This window comes from Misgurnus anguillicaudatus, chromosome 22, assembly GCF_027580225.2.
Source record: "Misgurnus anguillicaudatus chromosome 22, ASM2758022v2, whole genome shotgun sequence".
Classification (NCBI taxonomy): domain Eukaryota; kingdom Metazoa; phylum Chordata; class Actinopteri; order Cypriniformes; family Cobitidae; genus Misgurnus; species Misgurnus anguillicaudatus.
The window spans coordinates 8,171,366-8,195,144 of record NC_073358.2 but is presented as its reverse complement, the minus strand read 5'-3'; the positions used below and the strand labels follow the sequence as shown (position 1 = coordinate 8,195,144).

Below are 23,779 nucleotides of genomic sequence, written 5' to 3'. Positions count from 1 at the left end.
ATGATTTCCTTTAGCCCTTCATGCTTAATGCATGAGCTCTGTTGACAGGAGACACATTTGCGTTATATTAGTATAGCAACAGTCGCAGTAAAGAGCATCTGCCACCACGTGTGTTTGTTAAATCACTTTTCCTGACATTGAAGAATGTCGACGCTTGTTTGAACTGCTTTGAAAGCTCAGCGCTGTCAATAGCTGTGATTTTATTTTTTTGATTGACTTCTGTCTATAGATAGATATTTCTTGGCAAAAATAGTCACTTTTCATTTTTAATACTGTCATGTGAAGTTGCCCTAGGGTTTGATTATAACAGCTTGTCAATGCATGCCTTGAACATTCTTTTATAAAGCAGATCTTAATGCACACTGCTATATGAAGAGAGCGTCAGGCAGACAAACATTTAGTTTGTTTTTGTTTAGGATATATTTTTTATAATCAGTTAATTTAAATATAAAGATATTGGGCCCCTTTTGTAACGATCTGAGCGCACTGTCTAAAGCGCACAGCTCAACGTCTAAATAGGCGTGTCCGAATCCACTTTTGCAAATTTAACGACGGGAAAAATGGTTTGTGCGCCGAGCGCATGGTCGAAAAGGGTTGGTCCTATTTTTTAAATGAGTAATGGGAGTATTTTGGGCGTAACGTGCAATAAACCAATGAGAGTCTCAGCTCTCATCCCCTTTAAAAGCCAGTTGCGCTGGTGCTATGTCTAAACCCTATTTAGATGACGGACTTTGTAAACTGAAAAACTAAGCAGAAGATCCCCAGTTTAAGAATAATGTTAAATAATTGTGTTGTTTTTCACTTGTATTGAAATTGTTATTTTTTTATTAAAACCTTTAAAACTCATTTTCTTTTAGTCATGGAAGTATAAAAGCAGGCTTTTAATTGCTTTAAATGTATGGCTATCCAATATCATAAAAAAATTATTTACAAGTTTGTAAGAAAAGGTTTGTACTCTAAAAATACTTTATTTGTACAAACAGGAGATAAAGAATTTACAAACGGCTCTCCGCACCTTTCAGCACTTGGACAGCGTTTTTTTTAAGCAAAGGGTTTTTTTAAGCATTACTTAAAAATGTTTCTCATCTCACCATATCCACAGGTACAGAGTCATTATATACAATAAATCCGTGAGGTAGCATTACAAAAAAAAAAACATTTAAAAACAGATGCATTTGTTTAAAGCAAAGCATTTATTTACTTACCAGTCTACAGGTGAGGCAGCTCTTTGCGCCTTCTAACGTCTCATAATTAGTCCTCATTTATGTCCAAGAGACTCAATAATAATCTTTTACATTTCAATCCTTTAATCTTTTTATATTTTAAAAGAGTTTTTGTGCTGCTAAGCATTCATATGTGATAAGCAAACCTGCGTTGTCGTCCCGTTTACACTGTAAAAAATGTCTGTAGAAATTACAGTATTAATGGGTATTACTGGCAACTAGCTGCCAGTAACTTACTGTAGATTTTACATTTATGTTATTTACTGGCAACATTTTGTTTAAAGTTAAATGAACATGAAACATTTTTTGACTTTATCTTCTACAGTAAGTTACTGGCAACCAGCTGCAAAATTACTGCAAATTTTTTAGAGTGTATAGCGCATATTTCTAATGAGCTCTTTAAATAACAAAAAACATATTGCGCCATTGACTTTAGACTTTAGACCAGGTTTTTGTTGGTCAATGGCATAGTCTATTTTAGTTGCCTCAAAATAGCAACGCGCCAACAATGCGCCTGAACACACCTCGTTTTTAGATCAGAACGCCCATGGGCGGAAACATGGGCGCAAATGCATTTGCTATTTAAACAACGTGATGCTAAACGTGAAAATTATAATTGCGCCGGGTCGAAACAAGCAAAATACACTTGCGTCGCGTTTTGCGCTGCATTGCGCCGGGTGTAAGATAGAGCCCATTAAGAGCTCGCTAAACACCACATCTGTCAAAAATGAGATAATGATATTAACAGAATGCTCTCAGCATGTATTGTATCTTCATCAAATACTTTTGCTTCAAATCCGCTTAATCCAGGCCTCAGGTCATTGAGAAATACAGCATTGTTGACAGAATCCTCAGCAGAGTCCACTAAGTGCATGGAAGAAGAATTAGATGAACGATGGCATACATCGAGCTACAAGAGTTATTTACCCGGTTAAAGGAAGTTTACCGAATATATTAGGATATCAACCGAGTTTGGTGTTATTCATAAAGGATAGTGAAGTGTGGAGATTTTTGCAGGCACTTAGAGGGTTTTGCAGTAAAAAACAGTCAAATTTGTTAAAGAGTACCTATTTCATCGCCAAAAAAATGTTGTTTTGTGTAAATAAAACACATTATTTCCTACATACCGTACATTTTTGTAGTTCCAGATTTCACTCTCTTACCGAAACGCATGGATTTGAAAAGCTCTGTGTCCCTGATTGGCCAGCTAATCTGTACATTCTGATTGGCCTGAATACCACTCATGTTAGCCGGAAATGTGATGCCCCTTACCATGTTTGAAAGATTTGCGCAAAATGCAATGCTAGCAGAAGTTAATTTACAGGCTGTAAAATCCAAGCGGGAGGAATTATGATAATGTCGGTCTTTACAACATCGTAAATCCCAGGAAGTAAACTGTTGCCTACAAGCTGTTTGTTTGTTGTATTCCAAGAAAAGAGATTCACGTTGGAGACAATAACTCATTATCATTGTTTACTTTGGGGTTTGTACCTTTTGGATATTGTTAACATGTACTAATACCTACGTCCCGGGGCTATTGTGCTTTGCAGTCGGGCTATCAATATGCATCCTCGTGACATAAGACATACACATGCAACAATCAAATGTGCTGCTACATCATGCTCTGAAAGGGCATGCAAATTGAATTTGTGGGCACTGAAGGCTGTATTTTAAAAAGCAAGTAATATCATTTTGCACATTGTTAAAACAATGAAATTATTGCAAAATATATATCTTGTACACCTTTAATTTTACATTTACATTTGTCAGGCGCTTTTATTCAAACCTACTAACAGTGTATTTGAGATATAGATTTTTATATGAATTCCCTCAGAATCGAACCCACAAGCTTTGCATTGCTTATGCATAACCCAATATGATTTTGTGGAAAGTCGTGTTATAGGCACAAACATTTTTATTAATTTATTTGTGTCCATGGCACGAAATTCAGCTTTTTCGTGCCTTAAGTACAAATGTCTTTTTCGTGTCACTCAACACAAATTTCTATAAATAACTGTTTTGTGTACATGGCACGACATTCTTTTTCATGTCATTTTATGTATTGTTTTCAATTTTTTTTCTATTTTTAAATCATTGTCACTTGGGGCTAGATTTGGGGTTTGGGTTAGGATGTCTAAAAATCCAACAGAAAGTAACCCCAACCCCAATCAACAATGGTAAGAAAATAGGAAAAAACAATGAGAAAACAATTCATAAAATGACACAAAAAAGTTGTGCCACGGACATGAAAAAATATTTATAGAAATTTGAGTGACACGAATAAATTAATAAATTTTTTTGTGACTATAACACGACTTTTTGTGAGATCAGTCTGGCATAATTCTACCAACTGAGCTACAGGAATCCTATACAGTATTTTACTGTATTGTTTTATTGTTTCCACCAAACTTGTTATATTTACTGGGTCGGCTAATATTCAAGATATTTCCTTTCTTTTTCTTTATATAGTCCCCAGTTATGTTTTTCCTCATACTCACATTTTATTATAAATGTATTTGTAACCCACCTATTTACCATAATGCGAACCAAATTGCCTTTCTTCCTTTCTATACTCCCGGGAGCAAGATTCTTTTGCAGGTCTTCCTTGTAAAAGTAACGCAGAAAAATGAGTCATAGCAGCAGCAGCCTTAAACTTATGTCATCTGTACTATTTCCAGCCTCCCACCAGTCCTGTGCATGGCTGGTAATTGCACACGTTGATTGTACAGATTTCCATTTTGTTTCTAATAACTTAATAGAGTCATGACTCATGTGGCTAGATTGCTCTAATTGCTTTTGCATACCCATTTACACTCCATGAAAATATTGTGTTTTCCCTTTATTATAAAAAAACACATTCAGCATTAAATGTCATCGGTATACCTAGGTGAAAAATGATTGACATTTTTGCATGATAAATAGAAAGACAATAGCACAGTTTTTCTCTGTAATAAATGTAGATGTCACATCCTGTTTGAATTACGTGTGGCATTGACATATGACACGTTGTCGTGTAGCAATTTGTGTGTGCGTATGTACAGTGTGTTCTCCCTGAGGCTCTGTGAAAAAACTGTTACTGGATAACTAACCAGATCTTGTTTCAACTTTTCTTGTCTCGAAGCTTTGAAAACTCAATCTCAAATTCACCTTCAATCAAAACATTTCCTAGATTGTTAAGCATAAGTGACAAGTAAACGCTCTCTCATTTGCAAGTCGCTTTGTATAAAAGCATCCGCTAAATCAGTGCTTCTCAAATAGTGGGGCGGGACCCCCAGCGGGGGCTCGAAGCGACACCAGGGGGGGCACGGGAGACCCTGGGGAAAAATACTTTTTCAGGAAGTGATTTTTTTGCACTGTCACTTAAAGACATTACACCCCAATTACGCTGATAAGCCGCTTGAGTTTTTATTATTATTTATTGATTATATTTAATTTAATTTTTCAGTATCAAACGGTCAAAAAATATTATAATTTAAACAAGGATTGATTTTTTTCATGCAAATTGATCCATTTTAAGTATTTTCTGTTACAGACTAAAAAACAATGTTAATAAAGTTATTCTTTGCTGTAAGTTGATCGATATTTCTTTTTTTGTGTTTTCTTTAATGTTAATAAGGATACAATGTTTTGCAGATGTGTCATTTTATAGATAAATTATACTATTTACAGTCGCGGCGGAGAGTTGGGGGGGCGCGAAATGTTTACTTCTTCCTACGGGGGGCATGAAAATAATTGAGAAGCACTGCGCTAAATGAAATGCAAATGTAAATGGGTCCTAAAGGCCACTGTTATCTTGACTATCCATCTTTTCTTTAAAAAACTGTATTAGGATTTGTGATTTCTAAACCCTTTACTTCTGATAAAATCACTGTAATGCTCGATATTATGTAAGATTCCCAATGTTTAATGAGTTAAATAATAAAAAAGAATAAAAAAAGTATTAAACATGACTGAAGTTCATCCATCAAGTTCATTGTCTTGACAGTAGACTGATTGGTAGTCAACATAGGAACTGAAATAGTTTTTATCAAGGAAAGTTCATGAACGACTTAAGCAAAATCTGTTTTCTGCATACCCGTTTATTTACATGTAAATGCATGAAAACAGATTTGCATAATAAGATGTTTTTTATGCGTATTTTGTGCATGTAAACGCACCCAATCATAGCATAAGAAAGTACAAGACTCCTTGCAATTTGCAAACATAACCCACCTGATGTCACAGGTCTTTGTGCATATCTTACGAGGTGGCTAAGTTGTATGAATTCGTACAAAGTAAATCGTACAAAAATGTATGATTATTTGAAAAAAACGTAAATGACACACCACCCCTAACCTTGCTCCTAATCCCAATATTTCTGGGTTGAAAGCAGATCCACGTCATAAAATACGTACGAATTGGCACAAAATTGTGTCGGCACAACCTTTGTTGCAGACTGACATCATTTTTCCTTTGCTGTCTTTGCATCAGAGGACAAATTGTAGATTGCGTATAGTTCTTCACCTTTCGGCATGAAAAATAAGACACGGACTAAATTGTGCTATACATTCCGTTCGGCTCCTTTATGTGCTTATGTTTCCATCCAGACTGATTTAAATGTCTCTGGGGTAAAGTTGCACTTGAGTTGCACTGTAAAGAATGTTTAGGAACAAACCAACCTTCCACCCTTTGCCCTTAGTCGGACAGATTGTATTCCAAACCATCAGACATGTTTGATTTAATTTGTTTGGTAACGTGATACAGTATCGTTCTCATAACGCTAATGGTGTTCCGACAGTTGCTTCATTGCATTTTTCAATGTAACCGATGGCAGGACGGGACTTGACATATTCGCTGTCTTCATCGTCATTTGGCTTTATGTTCTCCCAGGGTTGTTTACATTGGCGAGTATGTGATTTGGTACGGCAGGAAGTCATAAGAGAACAATGAGGAGGCGAGGAACAGGATGTCAGTGAGATGTGTGTGTTTGCCTGGAAGGGGGCCGGTTTACCTGCTGGAGACCCGCGGCTTTAATCAAACCCTCTGTATGAAAACATGTGTTGATATACATCAGTCGATGCATAACAGTAGGCAATTTATTGTAAAAAAGTCATTTGCAATAGAATTAACAGATCCCTTCATATGCACGTTTAACGGCATGTATTTATTGGACACACATTTATGATATTGACCACTTATGTATCGAACTTTGGGATCGAACAAAAATCATTGTTTTTTGATACTTGATGGTATCAAGGCAACATGGTCGGGGCCTAAAAAATATCACACTCGATACCCAGCCCTAGTAGTAGCATTTGGTCAAGTTCACAATATTTGTATTCGCAAAATCAGATGTATAGATGATTACATTAAAGATCAAAGTCTTTGTTAAATGGACAAAACCTGTATATTAATTTTGTTTGTTGACATTATAGTTGTTAAAGTTATAAAAATAGATTGCTAATGTTCTACTGTAGGTTGTTATAGATGACATGCTGTTCATTTGGCAGATGCATTTAAGGATCAGGGTACAAATCTTTTGTGTCCTAGTTCATAGTTATGTCATCATTTTCCCACCCTCATGTCGTTCCAAACCAATATGATTTGATTTCTTCTGTGGAGCACAGATTTGAGTCATGAACTGCATTCAAGTCTTGTGATGTGAGAATCAGACTGTAACTCCAGTGAAGGAGAAGATTATCAGTGATATTTTTTTCTTCACGCAAAGCCAAAATATGTGCTCACTTGGAACGTAATACAGTCGTGGCCAAAAATATTGGCACCCTTGGTAAATATGATCAAACAAGGCTGCGAAAATCCATCTGCATTGTTAATCCTTATTTAAAAAATTCAGAAAAATGTATTCTTTCATTGGATAATAAGAATTTGAAATAGGGGGAAATATCATTATGAAATAAATGTTTTTCTCTAATACACATTGTCCAAAATTATTGGCACCCTTTTTAAAACCTCCATTTGCCAGTTTAACAGGTCTAAATTTTCTCCTATAATGCCTGATGAGGTAAGAAAACACCTGACAATAGATCAGAGACCATTCCTTCATCCAGAATCATTCCAGACCCTTTAGATTCCCAGCTCCATGTTGGTGCTTCTCCTCTTCAGTTCACTCCTCTCATTTTCTGTGGGGTTCAGGTCAGAAGAGTGGAATGGCTTTAGCAGAAGCTTGGTTTTGAGCTCAGTGGCCCATTTTTGTGTTCTTATTGAAGTTTGTGTTTGGGTTATTGTACGATTGGAAGATCCAAACATGGCCCATTATAAGATTTCTAACAGAGTCAGTCACTTACTGATTTTTTATCTGATGGTATTTGATAGAATCCATGATGCCATACATTTTAACAAGATGTCCAGAACCTCCAGCAGAAATATAGGCCCACAATATAAAAAAACAGCAGTATGTTTCATTCTACACATGGGGTACTTTTTTTCCTCTGTGTTTACCAAACCCATCTTGAGTGTTTGCTGCTAAAAAACAATTTTTTTAGTTTCATTTGATCCTAGAAGCCATTCCCATTTAAAGTCCCAGTCATGGCTGATAACTGAATATGGTTTAGTTTGTTTTTGAATGAGCTAGGAGAATTTTTCTTGTAACCCTCCCAAACAACATGTGTTGATGTAGGTTGTGTTTGACAATTTTTTAAAAACTATTTTCTTCAATTCTCCAGCTGTGACCCTAAGAGAGGCTATTCAAACTCTCCTTCTCACCGGACATTAGGACAATATAGACACATGTCCTCTTCCAGGCAGTTTTGTAACAATTCTTAATTATTACCCTGATGATGTAAATGGTAATTTTCACTGCTCTAGCTCTTTTCTTAAAGCCACTTCACCAATTTGTGAAGATCAATTATCTTTTGCTGCACATCAGAAATATATTCTTTGTTTTTTCTCATTGTGATGGATGATTAAGGGAATTTAGGCTTTGTTTCCCCTCCTCTTTATATTTCTGTGAAACAGGAAGTCAGAGCTGAATGATTTTATGTTTATAATCATGCTGGAGTGCTCAAAATTGTGAATATGAATGGGAATATACTTCAGAGATATTTTACCAATAAGAATTTCTAGGGGTGCTAATAATTGTGTCCAACGAGTATTTGAGAAAAACATTCACTTCATAATGATATTTCCCCTCCATTTTAAATTCTTATTATCCAATTAAAGGATATATTTTTTATTATTTTTTAAATAAAAAATCAAAAGGATTAACAATGCATATGAATTTTCACAGCCTTATTTGATCATATTTATCAAGGGTGCCAATATTTTTGGCCACGACTGTACGTAAGGCATGTTATGCTATTGTGATATTTTTGTCAAGGTCACCACTGGCAGAAATATATATGTTTTTTATTATTTATTTTTATTTTTTATTTTTTTATTATTTTTTTATTTATTCAGAAACAGTGCACATTAATTTGGTAAAATTATTTGGTATAATACAATGATATTTTGTATATTTGGTATAATACAATGTGTACGCGGGGTTTAAAAAACAGATTATTTATGATAATGACCGTTGTGTCCACGTCAACCGGCCCAGGAAGTAAACTGTTGCCTTCAATCCGTGTGTTTGTTGTAATCCAAGAAAAGAGATTTAACTCGCGTCATCGTTTACTTTGGGGTTTGTACCTTTTGCATATCGTAAACATGTACTAATACACACTTACACACCAAAGGAAATGTATAATTGTGAATCTGATCATTGGTGGCCTTTAATAATACATAAATATGTAAAATGCACCAGATTTAGCCAGTATTGGCTAATTTCTCATAGAAAACAATGTGTTTGATTTTTTTTAGAACGACGCGGCGCTGAGCTGCGTGGCCGGTGTGCGATCCCCTTTAGTCCCTTTTGGCAGGATGATGTTACGGACAGAAAGAATAAAATGAAAAATGAAAATGTATACATCACTTCAAAAAATTCATCATAGTCTCACCACACTAACTATAGTTTAATCATGGCATTTGTATTAAAACTATGGTTATTCAAATGGTAAACAACACATGGTTACTTCACTTTTACTTTACTATAACTATCGTTAATTTCCTAGGGTGCTTAACTTTTACTATACAAAAACAAACATGGCTGCAACACTTTTATTAACACCATATATTAAAGGGCACCTATTTCATTGCAAAAAAATGTTATTTTGTGTATTTGGTATAATACAATGTGTTTGCGTGGTTTACGGTTCAAACTACACATTATTTTCCACATACCGTACATTTTTGTACCTCCAGATATCCCTGTCTTCCCATCGATCTGAAAAGCGCTGTGTCCCTGATTGGCCAGCTAATCTTTACATTGTAATTGGCCTGAATACCTTTGACGTCAGCTGAAAATGTGACGCTCCTTACCATGTTTAAAAGATTCGCTCACAATGCAATGCTGACAGGAGTAAACTTACAGGCTGAGTCTGAAGCGGGAGGAATTATGATAATGTCGGTCTTGTCCACGTTAACTGGCCCAGGAAGTAAACTGTTGTCTACAATCCGTGTTTGTTGTAGTCAAAGAAATTTACGCTGAGATTTACGTTGGAAATGATAGCTCGAGTCATCCTTACTTTGGGGTTTGTATGTTTTGCTTATCGCTAACTAGGGATGTTAACAATAAATCGATCTTCGATTAATTGTCGATAAGAATTAAATCGATAAAAATTAACGATTGTCGACAAAGCAAGCACGTGTGTCCGGCGCCTGCGCAAAGCACATATACAGCTGGTGAAAAAATTAAACAAGCGTGAAGAAGTAAAACTAGCCATGATCACAACAATGCTTGATGCCAAACACTCACTTGGGCTTTATAACCTCATTCGAGACGAGGCTGGCTGCTAACGCAACGAAATGGCATCCGCAGTGGATCTGAGAGGTTCCGATGCCAAAAATCTAAACACTTAGGATACTGAAAGCAAAGACCCTCTTCAGGGAAGCCTGCAAGATTAGCATAGCAACGCTGCTAACGCTGCTTTACACAGGGAAGGAGACCAGAAGCCGTTTTTAATAAACAGATAAAATGTAAAACTTACATTCTGGCAAGAAACTGTTAAATGTAAACTGTAACTGACTGTCGTTACACTCTGAACTCCCGCAACATATATCATTGATCATCATCATTACTGGCTGAGGCGCTACACGCTAAACAGATTTTCTAATGGAAGGTTGAAGTCTTCATAATAAGCATCTTTGCTGAAAGTACGCAGCAGGTCTAAAGCTGAGGTGACGACGGGAGAAATGCCCTTTGTGTGCTTCTTGGATATAATTACAACAAGTGATGTATCAACGACTCAGAAAGCAAGGTGAACAACTAGAAAAATAACACTTGATGATAATGAAAACTTATTTTGTCATGGACGCACAGACTTTCATCCGACTGTGCGGAGTGCCCTTTATGAGGCGGAGTTTACTGTGTCTATTAGTCATTATATTTCATTACGAGATTCAATTGATGATTTTTATCAAAACACCAACTACATTGACTCATTTTACAATCCCACTAGCATGTTATTTAGACAAAATAAAATCTTTTAATTCGCGTTAGGAAGCTGGCATTTTTACGCACACTTTTATGTCATTGGCTATATGTCACTGCTGTAATGGCTTATTGCACTATTACTGTTAACGATTATTCGATTGATTGATCGTTAATTTAAGTGATCATCGAATATGGGAAATTGCATATTTTGACATCCCTATCGCTAACGTACTAATACACACTTAGGGGCCAGTCACACCAAAAGCGCTTTAAACGCTTGCAAACGCAAGGCGCGACGCACTGCCTTTTTTAAAAAAAGAGCAGTGCGATGCGGCTTTTCATATTGCTAAGCAACCACCGAGTCAGCTGTCTTGTCAATCAAATATTGAAGCGTGAGCGCTCTTTTGCTGTTAACTGTCATATTAGCAGAAACTTTAAAAAGAGGGCGCTTGCTCTGACCTTGTTTGAGGGTGAGAAGTGCACAAACACGCAGGAGAGAGTGAGCGAGTGGAGTCCGGTTCTTAAAAGCAACTGTAAACTTCTCTCACCACAACGTAAGGCCCCCCTCTCCCCTCATTCGATTGGATAATGGAAAGACGCGAATGATGTCGGGCGGTTCTCCGGTCTCAGCGCTCCTTCAAAAACGCGTGCAAAAAACCGCAAGGCGCTCGGCACGCATAAACAGCGCGCAAACGCGCCCTGCCCATAGAATATCATTCAAAAAAGGCGCCTGCAACTACCATAAACGCTTTTGGTGTGACTGGCCCCTTACACATCAAAGCAAGTGCAAAATCAAGAATCGGACCATATGTGCTCTTTACAGGTGCAGTGTGTAATTTTTAGAAGGATCTCTTGACAGAAATGCAAAATAATATACAAAACTACATTATCAGGGCTGTATAAAGACCTTAAATAATGAACCGTTATGTGTTTATTAACTTAGAACGAGACCTTTTTATAGAGGTCGACCGATATGCTTTTTCTTTGGCCGATGCCGATGCCAATTTTTTAGAAATCAGGGCAGCCGATGGCCGATATGTTTGGCCGATTTTCTATATGGACACAATAATCAAAATGTTCTCATCATTATTAGCAGATATTTTAAATGCAAAAATGTCACTATTTAAGTCAAAGTATTTAAAAATATATGACTGGTCTTTCTGAAGAGTTTTACAACCTCCTCTGCACCATGCATTTATCATACACAGATATTACCTGACACTCTGCTGTCATCATCTTTGATCAGTTTTTTATCATGGCTTTTATTGCTTTGTAGGATAAAATCCTTATTTGGTAGACCTGATAAAATATTTATTCATCATAAAGTTAACATAGTAAATGTCTATGTTTTTTAGTTGAGACTGTTATTTAGGGCAAATCTTTCTAAACACATTTACATTCTCATTTCTGAGATGCTATAAGTGACTGATTGTGCTGACAGTGACGTCTTGTGAGTTTAGTGTTGGGACAGATCTGTTGTTTCAACCGTTCATTCAAACGAATCCGTTCAAAGGAGTCAGTTCGCGAATCGGACGCATTGTGTTCTAATCCAGGCTGAGCAGCGCAAAACTGTTAACAAAGTCTTACTGTAACAACACGAAAAACATTTCCTTTGTGGATATGATTTGGTCTTCCGACCTTTCGCCATCGAGTCAGTTTTGTTTTGAGTAATAAAAGCAGGGAGACAGAAAGCGTGCACGCGCGGCTCTTCTCTCTCTGTCACGCAAACAAAACTCATCATCACTCATTAATCACATGAAATGAGCCTAATCTTTGCACGGACAGTGCACTGCGAGACATAAGCCCGTCGTGCTGTTGTACTGGCTGCTTAATTCGCGCGATCCCGCCATCATTTAGTAAAGCTGTTTGTGAACAAGGCATGGCTGTACACACACACGAGACGGGAGCGATCTGCTTGCAGCAAGAGGCAGCGTCACAAGTTCTACAACAGCGCTTAGGTGCCGCAGATGCGCCTGCCTATTAATCGGCCTAATTTTGCAGCAAAATCGGCCAAAGCCGATTTTTAAAAATATGCCAAAAATCGGCCAATTAATCGGCCGGCCGATAAATCGGTCGACCTCTACCTTTTTATCTACATACACCGAGGGTCCCCTTACATGGAAGTCGCCATTTTGTGCCGCCATTTTATACATAAGCCCTTAACGGACACTTTTTTTACTAAGTTGTCTCCAACAATTACATGTTTGTCCGGTGGCGGCTTTTGTAGCTTTTCTATGTGTTTCAAAAGCGTGGGGTGAGCAGTGGACTAAGCGTTGGTTGCAATTCGCAACCTCACCACTAGATGCCGCTAAAATTTACACACTGCACCTTTAAAACTATGGTTAATTTCTTAGGGAAAGAAGGCAGATGTACACATTTAAAAATTAAAGGAAGTAAGTTAAAGTGGCACTTAAAAACAATAATTTGACGTTTGTTTTTTGCCTCATGAGCCAGAGGCTCCTTATTTGATGTTTGAGAACTGTCCCTTTAATCTTTTCTTGTTGTTCAACAGGAAAAAGTGCGAACTCAATGACACACATCCAATTTTGACGTAAAAACAGAAGCAATAGGGTTGAAAAATTGAAATATGCTGCAATATTTCATCAACTCATTTTTTTCTGTTTCCGTTCGAGTGAAGTACACAGAGTGAACATTATTGTGGTGCCTGTTAATCTCTGTAGCTGCAGCACTGAGCCTCTCAACAGTAATGCTCAAATTATAGGATGTGGAAAAATATTACAGAGAGGCTTTTATTAACAGACTCCGCTGAGAACAGCAAATGTAGTTTTTCCATCTCGTACATTTGAACATCTGCCCAAATGCACTCAAAACAACTAACATACGCACATGCACATAATAAAGAGGTTTTTCACATGTACGGTGGGATGGATTCAGCCCATGCCATCTTCTTGTCTTTTCTAGCAGTGATGTGTAAATTATGAGGTTCATCTATCTCCAACGCATGACACTTGAGGGATTGCTGTAGTTGAGTTCATTTGGAAAGTATGTTGGCTACACCAAGAATAATTTGTGAGAAATATTTGGCTCACCTACAATCATAATATTGTAATATTATGTAGTGGGAAGAATTATTTAGGACAGTTTATGGCACGCTGAGCATCCTGAGGATTAAGAAAACGTTTTGGAAACAGGTTTGGAAATGATTGGATGAGCTCCTCGGAAGATGTTATAATTATTTATATGGGATGAAGTTGTATTTTTAGATCATCAGAGCTGATCTGAATGTTTGATGATGATGTTGATTCTGAGCTCAGATGTTGCTTTTACCTTGGCTGCCTGTTGTTGTATGACATTTTCATTTATACCAAATCCAACTTCTCTCTTTTTCTGTCTTTATTGTCTCTGAGATGTTTTATTGCTCTTTTAATGCTCAAGAGATCTTTTAGTTACTGGCATACATACACTCCTTAAAATAAAGATACTACAAAAGGTTGCGATGACATAGAACAGGGGTTGGCATTTCTTTATTTACTTGAGGTTTTAAATACAGGTAGATTACATATTTAGCTTTATTTATTCCAAAATAAAATGTTTACTACTGAACTACTAGAGGTCGACTGTGATTCGTTGGATATGTTAATGTTACCGACAGCCCTGCTGAAAAAAACAGCATACTAGCAAGACCAACATATGTTATGTTTGCTAGTGAACACCACCTAAACCAGCACCAAACCAGCACCAGCTAAACCAGCACCAAAGCACCAGCATCCCATGCTGGTCATACCAGCAAGACCAACATATGTTGTGTTCTGGTGCTGGTATGCTGGTGACCACCCAGCATAGATAAAATTGGGTTTGTCCCTTTTTGACCCAACGCTTTTTAGAGTACATAAGAATTGTTTGCTTTTTTCTAAAACAGAAACGAATGTTGAGTTTGGCCGCTATTTTAAACTGCTTCAGTTCATTCATCCCACCATCACTGTCTCTGCTGTCAGTGTCTGATGAAAGGTTATGAATCAGACCTTTTGTTCCAGCATACTATCTTGACTATTTCAACAGCCCTGCCAAAGTAGTTTCTGTGCTATTTTTGTTCATATTTACTGACAGGATATGACACAGCTAAACTTAAAACACACTCAGGCCATCATTACTACATCATATAAGAATCCTTGCTAGAAGAACCAAAGCCGAAGATCTCCGTACTGTGATCCTGTTTACTTTATCACTTACAGCAGGGTTTCCCAAACTGGGTTTCGTAGGAATTGCTGGGGGTTCTTAAATTGACAACTTACAACTAAATCGTAAGATGCAAATAAATTAATTTAAAATAAAAAAAGAAAATAAAACACTTACTAACAAAATATTTTATTTGTTTATCTGCATGCCATGTAACCATTACACAACATTACAAAAAATTACCAGAAGATGGTAACAATAACTATGTTGTATAATAAAAAACGTAAAAATAGATGAAAAATAAATAAATAAATAAAGTTAAATGCAAATTTGCTATTAAATTATTTAAATATTTACAAAAAAATCCAGTTGTTCTTCAAGTAAATACTTTTTGGTAAAGGAAGTCTGGCTGACAAAAAAGTACATACCGTGTGTTCACAACAGCCGCGTTTGAGGCGTCAAAATCGCGTCTACCGCGTCTAGTTTGCCGGTTGAACATTTACTCGCTTCATTCACGCGTGAAAGCCTCGCGTGAAATTCTAGTCAATGTGAAATTCTTGCGGAAATTCGCGTCATGGGAGGGGCTTCTGCAACTCTGCTCGCTTCCTGTAATCACGTCACTACTAGAGCAAGCTCCTCGTTGGTTAACGCAGTGTGTTTTTCCGCCAAAGTTACAAAATTGTAACTTGCGGGCTTGCTGCGGCAACGCTCAATTCGTGCCAATTTCACATTGAAATCACTCGCACTTGATGCGTCTACCACGGCTGGTCTGAACGCAGCATTATGGTGTATACACATCAGAAGCAAATTTTGTTATTTTTGCATGTAGATTACATACAAATCAATGCAAAGATGCGAACATACGTGAATCAGCGCAGGGCGATGCAAATGACGCAAATTGGGCAGCACGTTTGCAGCGAAAATATCAAATTTAAGGTGAAAATTTACATGACACTAACTTAAATCTTGTGAGTAATCTAGAGCAATGTTTCACTTTTTGTTTGTATTAAAGTTTTTTATTCTATACTTAATCTCTAAAAATTAGGGATCCACGGAATGTTCGGCAACCAAAATTATTTGTCCGAAAAGGAGTTTAGCTATTTTCGGCCAATTAATTTCGGTTGCCTAACAAGTGAAAAGACCCAATAAATGTTACCAAACAATGAGATCTTTGATGATGAGATCAAATAGCAACCAGCGCAGGGGTGCGTTTCCCGAACAACGACTAACTCGCTGCTAAACCAACATAGTAATTAACATAGTACCTTGTCACGACTGCTTCCCGAAAGCATAGTAACTTTGTCGCACATTCGTCGTTTGAACCATGTTGGTTTACCAACATAATTGATGACCATGGGTGCGTTTCCCAAAAGCATTGTTGCTAACGTGTTAGCAACTTAGTAGGTTGGCAATGGGAAATTGCATTGCAACCAACAAAGTTGCTAACTTAGCTGCTTTTGGGAAACGCACCCCATGTTGGTAAACCAACATAGTTGATGATGTCAAGTGGGAGGTGAAGTACTAGGCTAATTAATCTGTGCAAATCGAATTCATGTCAGATTACTGCTGTAAATAACATATATTGCATCAGAAGACTGATTTTGTTATAGTGATTAAGTTATCTGTTGTTTATTTTCAAGATATTTAATTCATACTCAAGTTCCCTATTATGTCACTCCTCCCAGGGATTCCCCAGGGTCTTAAAGCTCGTAGGACTGCGCACGTGCCGTTTTCAAATGCAGCACTTTAATTCTGTTTACAAACTTAAAGACGTAAAATAAAATTGTAATATATTTAGAATGATGGGTATAGAATGTACTACATGTTTTTTTGCTTATTTTGTTCAAAAGCATGATCAACGTAAGTCTATATATGATAATAACAAGGAACTATGCTTTAAACGACAGGTGAAGAGCTGTCGTTCAAACCACACAAGTTTGCAATGCAGCTTGCGAATGTTCGTTTGAACTATGGTTTCGAGAAACACCAAATAGTTGGACTTTATCAGTAACGACTAAACTTACGACAGTAGTTGGCTAACGATGCTTTTGGGAAACGCACCCCAGAGTGAGAGGTGCGCAAATGCAACAAACATGTTGGTAAAAGCCTTTTAAAGTGTCAGAGAAAGACGCAAAAAAATAAAAAAGATCCTAAAATGACTATAATGGAATGTTAAAAAAATTGCATTGTTAAATAGTATAAAATAAATCTAGTAAAAAGGACATTCTAAAAATGTTACTCGTGCAATTGTGAGAAAATAGGCAAAATAATTAGGAAAAATAAAAATAATTGTCCGGTTGTTCATTATTCTGCCTTCGGCTGAGTTTTTTATTTTATTTGACTTCGGCCAAGAATTTTCCTTTCGTTGCATCCCTAATAAGAATGTTTATTGCACGTCTCATGTTAGTTCATAAAGAATCGCATCGTCGTTTTCTTCACTTTTGTCAGTTGCTTTGAATAAAAGCTTTAATGTAAAATATATGAAAAAACAACTTATCAGTCTGATTCTCATCATTTACTGCATCATAATGTCAGTGAACCTCAAAAGCTGATCTTCTTTAGCACAAACATCCAATATCCCAAAATATGTACTACCCTCATCAATCATGCAGCTAAAGAACCTCAATCTTTCTTCATCTCTATTGCGGCTCTCAAGGCTAACAAAGACACTCGAAGGCTGCCGATGCTCACATGGCCAAGGCTGCAACTTCTGCTTCCACTGTGGTCCAGATTCTAAAGAACCAAGAACCCTTGAAAGAGAGATTTTTATGACGTTCACGATGAATTGAATTGCAGGCCTGACCTTTGACCTTAACTTTGATTGTCTTAGAGATGAGATGGAGACCTTGAATACAGGAATCTGCTCGGCATGGCGCGGCCTCTCATCAAGGTCTTGTAAATGTGAGCTCTGAAAGGAGCAAATATCATGGGTCTCATAAAGAGACCTACAGATTTTGCTTTTAGTTTGTGTGTGTAGGTGTCCTTTGTTGCACAAGGTCAATACTGAGTTCAAGTATTGGGTGGTCTGTAAGTTCAGATGAAATTGAGCCACTTGCAATTTTACCAGCAAGCAAATAAAACACCTCAAGGTCGAGCTATTTTCATATCAATCAGAGAAACGTAGTATGGGCCACACGCATGCAGTTGCACAAACACATATGGGCCTTTCTAGAGAGTACAGCAAATCTTGCAAACCTAAACCATGAGGTGAGGCCCCGCCCACAAGTGGTGATGTCATGGACGAGCATTCCAGACCTAACTGGAGGATGAATTTGCCCAGCCTCAAAGGGGACATTCTTAAATGCTTACCATATTTGACATAACTTACTGTACTAAAACAGAAGAAGGAGGAAGAAACATTTTTCTATCACATGCAGTGTGTCTACTGCCTGAAAATGATAATGTTACACTCTTAAAATAATAAATGTTACAAAATATTTGGTTGTTTTAACCCATGGTTGGGTCAAATATGGACAACAAACCCAACAGTTGGGTTAAATAAACAAAGCTATGCTGGGGGTTAAAACAACGTAGCATTTGGGTTGAAATAAAGGTTATATGAAGTGTTCTTAGCATTGATGTCTTAGGAGAACCATTTTTGTTCCTTTTAGTCAAATCTTGTTTTTACTACAAATGTTGTAGAGCTGTAGAAATTATTTTATTTCAAGAGTGTACAACAGATGTCTCAGTAATGCCATCTAAATATATTTAGTAAACTCAGATTTGCCAGGATATTGAAGTGAGGGATACTCTCATTTCTCAGCAATTCCTCATCAAGATCATTAAACTCCTGCATTATGAAAAATCACCTCTGAGATATTGAGTTTTCCTCGGGGCTGTCATATAAGCCGATCGCGCTTATTAAATTATCATTTTGGCGAGACATGACTGGTTTCCTAATGCAGCGTGAGGGTTTTACATACTGGTTTTAAGCTGGTCGTATCTCTTTGCACTGAAAGTGAGTGACTCTCACCCACTTTTCTTGTGTCGCACACACAGGACTCCTGAAAAACGCATGTTCAGGAGTGCCGCAGTGTTTGCGGAGCCGGCTGGGCGATGCTGGCAGTTCGCCCGATGGCTGCTCTGGCTTAATGGGTTCGTACCCACTACAACAGCACAGGATATGCACAGGTATAAATCACACACACACATGCACTCACGGGCATATCGGCGCACCTGCGCTCGCTACATAAATACATTAGTTCAGTCCCACAGTACTGAGAATGATTTTTATTCAGCTGTCAGCAAATGTGTCGCTTTTATAAAGGCATACTGTAGAAGTGTTACACGTGTTGTCCTCTCGTTCCTGTGTAAGTGTAGGGACACATGATACAGTTACTTTACAGTTATGGGAAATAGTTTCTGGGTTAAACATGTTACAGCAAATCCCATATAAGAAACATTCTCCCCCCGCGTCTTCTGTAATAGACTTGTTTCAACGGCTTTCTTGCTGCATGCTATGTTTCAACATGATGATGTATTCACATGCCGTACCGTGGGTCCTTTTGTTTTCAAATGATTTTTCGTTTGGCATATTGTTCTTTATTAGGTTTTTGCTTTTTTCAAGTACATATTGCAGAAATACAATGTAAAGTAAGTTTATTGTGTATTAAAGCTATACTTTCTTAAATCTTATATGTTGTTTCTCTGTAAATCTAAACGGAAATCAAAGCAAAGATTTTTGCTTTTTTCTTCTCATTCTTATGTTTTTCTCTATTCTGTGCCCTCCTGTCTCCCCTAAAGTTTAAAAAGAGATCTCAATATTGTTACAAACTGTACTCAGCTTGTCAAATAGGATTGATTTTATTGCAACTCAACCAAATTGTCTATCCGGGTTAATTTTATAGCTGTGTATTATGGCTCTTACAGTTTAACAATAGCATTCTGTCCTAAGAAAACTGAGGAGAAACATAGGTTGAAATATGACATTTGAAGAGCTCAGATGCAAAAGCCGCAAAACGGCACTGCCGTCAAAAATTATATACTGTAATGACCTTGACTGAAAGCTCTCGGTTTTACACGTTAATCAAATTTTTTCACTTCAAATCATCTTAATCCCGACATCATGCCATTCAAAAATACCGGTTTGATGGCAAAATCCATCGAATGCAACAAAGATTTTTCACCAAAGCCCTCTAAGTGTGCGGGAGAAGAACTGCCCTACTGAAAAATCCAGCTAAGACCAGCATAAGCTGGTGAGCTGGTTTTAGCTGGTCCCCAGCTTGGTTTTAGCTGGTTTTGCTGGTGTAGGAAGCTGGTTTTGCTGGTGTAGCAAGCTGGTCTAGGTGTGTTTTGGTCACATTTTAAGCTGGTCTAGCTGGACTTAGCTGGTCATGCTGGAATACCAGCTGGCCCACCAGCATGACCAGCTTTGTCAGGCTGGGAGGACCAGCGTAAACCACCTTAAACCAGCTGGAACCAGCTACCAGCTTATGCTGGTTTTGGCTGGATTTTTCAGTAGGGTGTGTGAACAACGGTGCGCGTATGGCAGATTTCAAATGTCCAGTTTTTTTACCCGGTTTACCAAACATATTAGGATACTGACTGACTGAAAGCACAGTGAAGAGTGACTGGAGACTTGTAAAAACAAAAATTGTCAAAATTTTCCCAAAAGCTTGTGTGCACTTAGATGGTTTTGTAATTAAAGACAGTCAAATTGGTTAAACACCAATGAAAGACATAAATGACAATTGTGAAAATAATGCATTTCAATTACTGACTATTAACCTTTTCATTGCCATTAAAGTAAAATTACTGAACCTAACAGTCTAAAGAGTCTGAAAAAATGCTCATGTGCAAATGTATCATTTAACACCATTGATGAGTATTTGTCTCATTCCCGCGGTTTAAAATGGTCTTGGTTCTCAACGTCACAAACATCATATCAACGCAGTTGAACGCGTGAATCAGTAGTTCGATTTATAAATATTATAGTATGGATGCGGCATAGACTCTGAGCTGAAACACGCAGATCATGTAGGAATAGTGTCTGAAACTGCCGAATGTAGCATCTATTTACCTATATATCTATGGTCCAAGGTGGCGCGAAAGAGTGGAGGTGGGGATTAATTTGCGTATTCATATCTAAGGTCCGAGTTGTGCGATTGAGTAGAGGTTGGGGCATAGATCTGCATATACTAAATGAGGCAAGGGTGCAGAGTTAAAGGATAATGAGGATTTGAGTCTCATTTCTGGTTTGTTTTGGATGAACTACAGTGATGGACACTGAAATTTTGACAATGGGGCGTGTCTTGACTTTTTGACTCGTTTAGAAGAGTCTCTAGACTGCTTCAGAATGGAAGTCAATGGCCATGCACAAACATGTCATTAAAACAACACTTAACGTTCATTTTCAAAACTGTGCTACTCACCAAATGGTTGGTGGTGTTCGTTGATGATTAAAAACAGCGAAATACAGTTTCTGTCGTGTTTTATTTGGCATTTTGTAAAATTCCATTGACTTCTCTTGGAAGAATCATTGCTCGCTGATATATCATTCTGCCGCCGGAAACGGAAAAGAGGTTTGTTTACATGTGGTTGTAGTTTTTTCGCTCGTTTTCTGTCAGAAGAAGTTTTTCCCATATTTGATGGCTCAGTGACCAGCCTTAGGTTTGAAGTTGAGCCCGATTGTGACTGTCTATACGCTAGACACCGAGTTCCATTCAGCTCCGTGTACGACAAAGTTGTTGTCGCCATCAAGTGGTCGGGAGTGTGCTAACGCTTCAGACTCAAATATAGAGCGGAAGTATATACGCGGTTGTGAGGTATCTGGAAAAATAGTTCCACTATAGCAAATAACACGGATTGAAATCATACATTGCGCCAATATATTTGTATTTAATCATCAACGAACACCACGAACCACTCGGTGAGTAGCACAGTTTTGAAAATGAACGTTAAGTGTTGTTTTGATGACATGTTTGTGCATGGCCGTTGACTTCCGTTCTGAAGCAGTCAAGAGACGCTTTTAAACGAGTCAAAAAGTCAAGACACGACCCATTGTCAAAATTTCAGTCTCCATCACTGTAGTTCATCCAAAACAAACCAGAAATGAGACTCAAAGTGTTAAATACTGGAATTATCCTTTAAATTAAAAGCATTACAATATTACTGTGATAGGTGGAACTTTAATATATTATATTATGATACTCAAAGATGACTTTTAATGGATTAAATTCTTGACTACAGGGAGACTTTAAGATGGTTTTTCACGTGAACTCATCCTATGTTAAAAGTACTCTATTAAGTCTGCTGAGATAGGAGCAAGCTATGCCCTCTGAAAATCACTCAACCACATGTTTTGGTGAGGATGTGTATCTCTGGCATTTAACACGCCGACTTTATGTCAATATTTTGCTCACGAATGAAAGAAATGTGTGGGTTGTTTCTAACCAACCAACTCGACAGCTGTCACTTCTGCGGCTGGCATAAATCTAAATGTGTTCCTGTTAATGCAAGCAAGCAAATGTATTTGAAGTGTGAGAGAATAATATAATATCGCTCTTTCTCTCTGGTTCTTGGTGCCCACCATAATTACAGCCTTTTGTTGCAAGTTCAGAGCGAGGGAACAGAACAAAGAAAAGGATGCTGGGAAAAGTGGGCGAACCTCCAGAGGCAAACATAGCTCAGCTAGTTTTTAGAACCTTCTGATGTGGTGATGGCCCTAATTCAGAGGATTCATATTACTAGCTTGTGATGTAAAATAACTTTATGGGAAGGTGCGGGAGGAGTGTAAATGTTCAAGCCTCCCATGCTTTCTATACGGTTGGCTTAAAACACACAGATCGAGTGAGAAGAAGCTAGTGAAGAGGTTACACAAAGCAAGCCTTGTGTTTTAGTTTCTTTTGAGAAAAGAGAGCGAGAGAGACTAAAGAGAGGAGGGATGGAAAAGATTATCCATTGGAATGTCTGGGCTGACCTCAAATGGAGCGGACTGGCCAGGCAGCCAATAAGATTGCGCTGCTTAGTGCTCGGCTAATTTCTTCCTGATGATGGAGGCAGTCGTGTCTATAAAGCAGACCGAGGTGCCTGAGATGAGAGTACATATGTAATGTGTCGGTCAATGCCTGTGAGGGAAAACACTAAATCTTTTAGTCGCATTTGGGTTAAAACTGTTGCTGGTTATGGTGAGCAGCGGTTTTTGACATTTGCCAAATTGAAATGGAAAAAAACCTTGCAACAATGATACTATTTGGATCTGTGTTTATTCAAATTTGGGTACTTTTGGATCTGTGGAGAACAAGCGCTCTTAGTGGACTGGCATCACTGCACTTACACTTTAAAAATGCAGGTTATTTTCAATCCAGCGTTGGGAAATGTTGGGGAATTTTTTTATATTTGACTCAACAAATAGGTAAAAACAACCCCGCATAGGTTATATTACAACCCAACGGGATGGGTTCATCCCTTTTTAAAAACAACGCTGTGTTAAAAGTTACCCATTATTTGAATTGTCACGTCACATTTCAAATTATTTTTGTTTGACATTCTGTTTTGGAAATAAAGCTGAAAATTACATAGAGTTAATGGCAAATTTCATTTTTTTGCATAAAAGTGGCTACAGTTGAAGAAACATTCATCTTCACACTACATTAACATGGACTTAAAGCAGCGGTTGGGGAAGCTTTCTCTAGCTGGGTTTCCATCCAAACGTGAAGCGAAGGTTTTCAAAATTCGCAAAAAAAGAAAAACAAACAAATGCGAATTAGGTGCCTTTCCATCAAGTTGTTCGAGCGAATGACAGTGGTATTGGTAACCTAGTAACAGAAAACAAGCCAGACATGCTTGGAAAATAGAGACAGGATTGCATGTAGTCACGATGAGGCAAGTTATTAATTTATTAGCAGTGCAGCTTGTAATTGCCAAACTAAATGAAGAAGAAATGCAGGAATTTTTATGCAGGCACTAGCAGCAAGGGCATTAAGATGACGTCATGCCCTATATATGGTAA

At 37.6% G+C, this 23,779-nt stretch overlaps 1 protein-coding gene across 2 annotated transcripts in view; it reads left to right on the top strand.

Annotated features, from left to right (window-relative positions):
• rxrab (retinoid x receptor, alpha b) overlaps positions 1 to 23,779 on the top strand; it is an 82,091-nt gene that overhangs the window by 8,361 nt on the left and 49,951 nt on the right. Inside the window, exon 2 of one of the 2 annotated variants that reach the window (XM_055200665.2) lies at positions 18,829 to 18,960. The exons of the other annotated variant lie outside the window; for it this stretch is intronic. Within the exon in view, the coding sequence (XP_055056640.2) occupies positions 18,829 to 18,960 (132 nt within the window). The remainder of the gene's footprint in view (positions 1 to 18,828; positions 18,961 to 23,779) is intronic. 2 annotated transcript variants of the gene reach the window in all.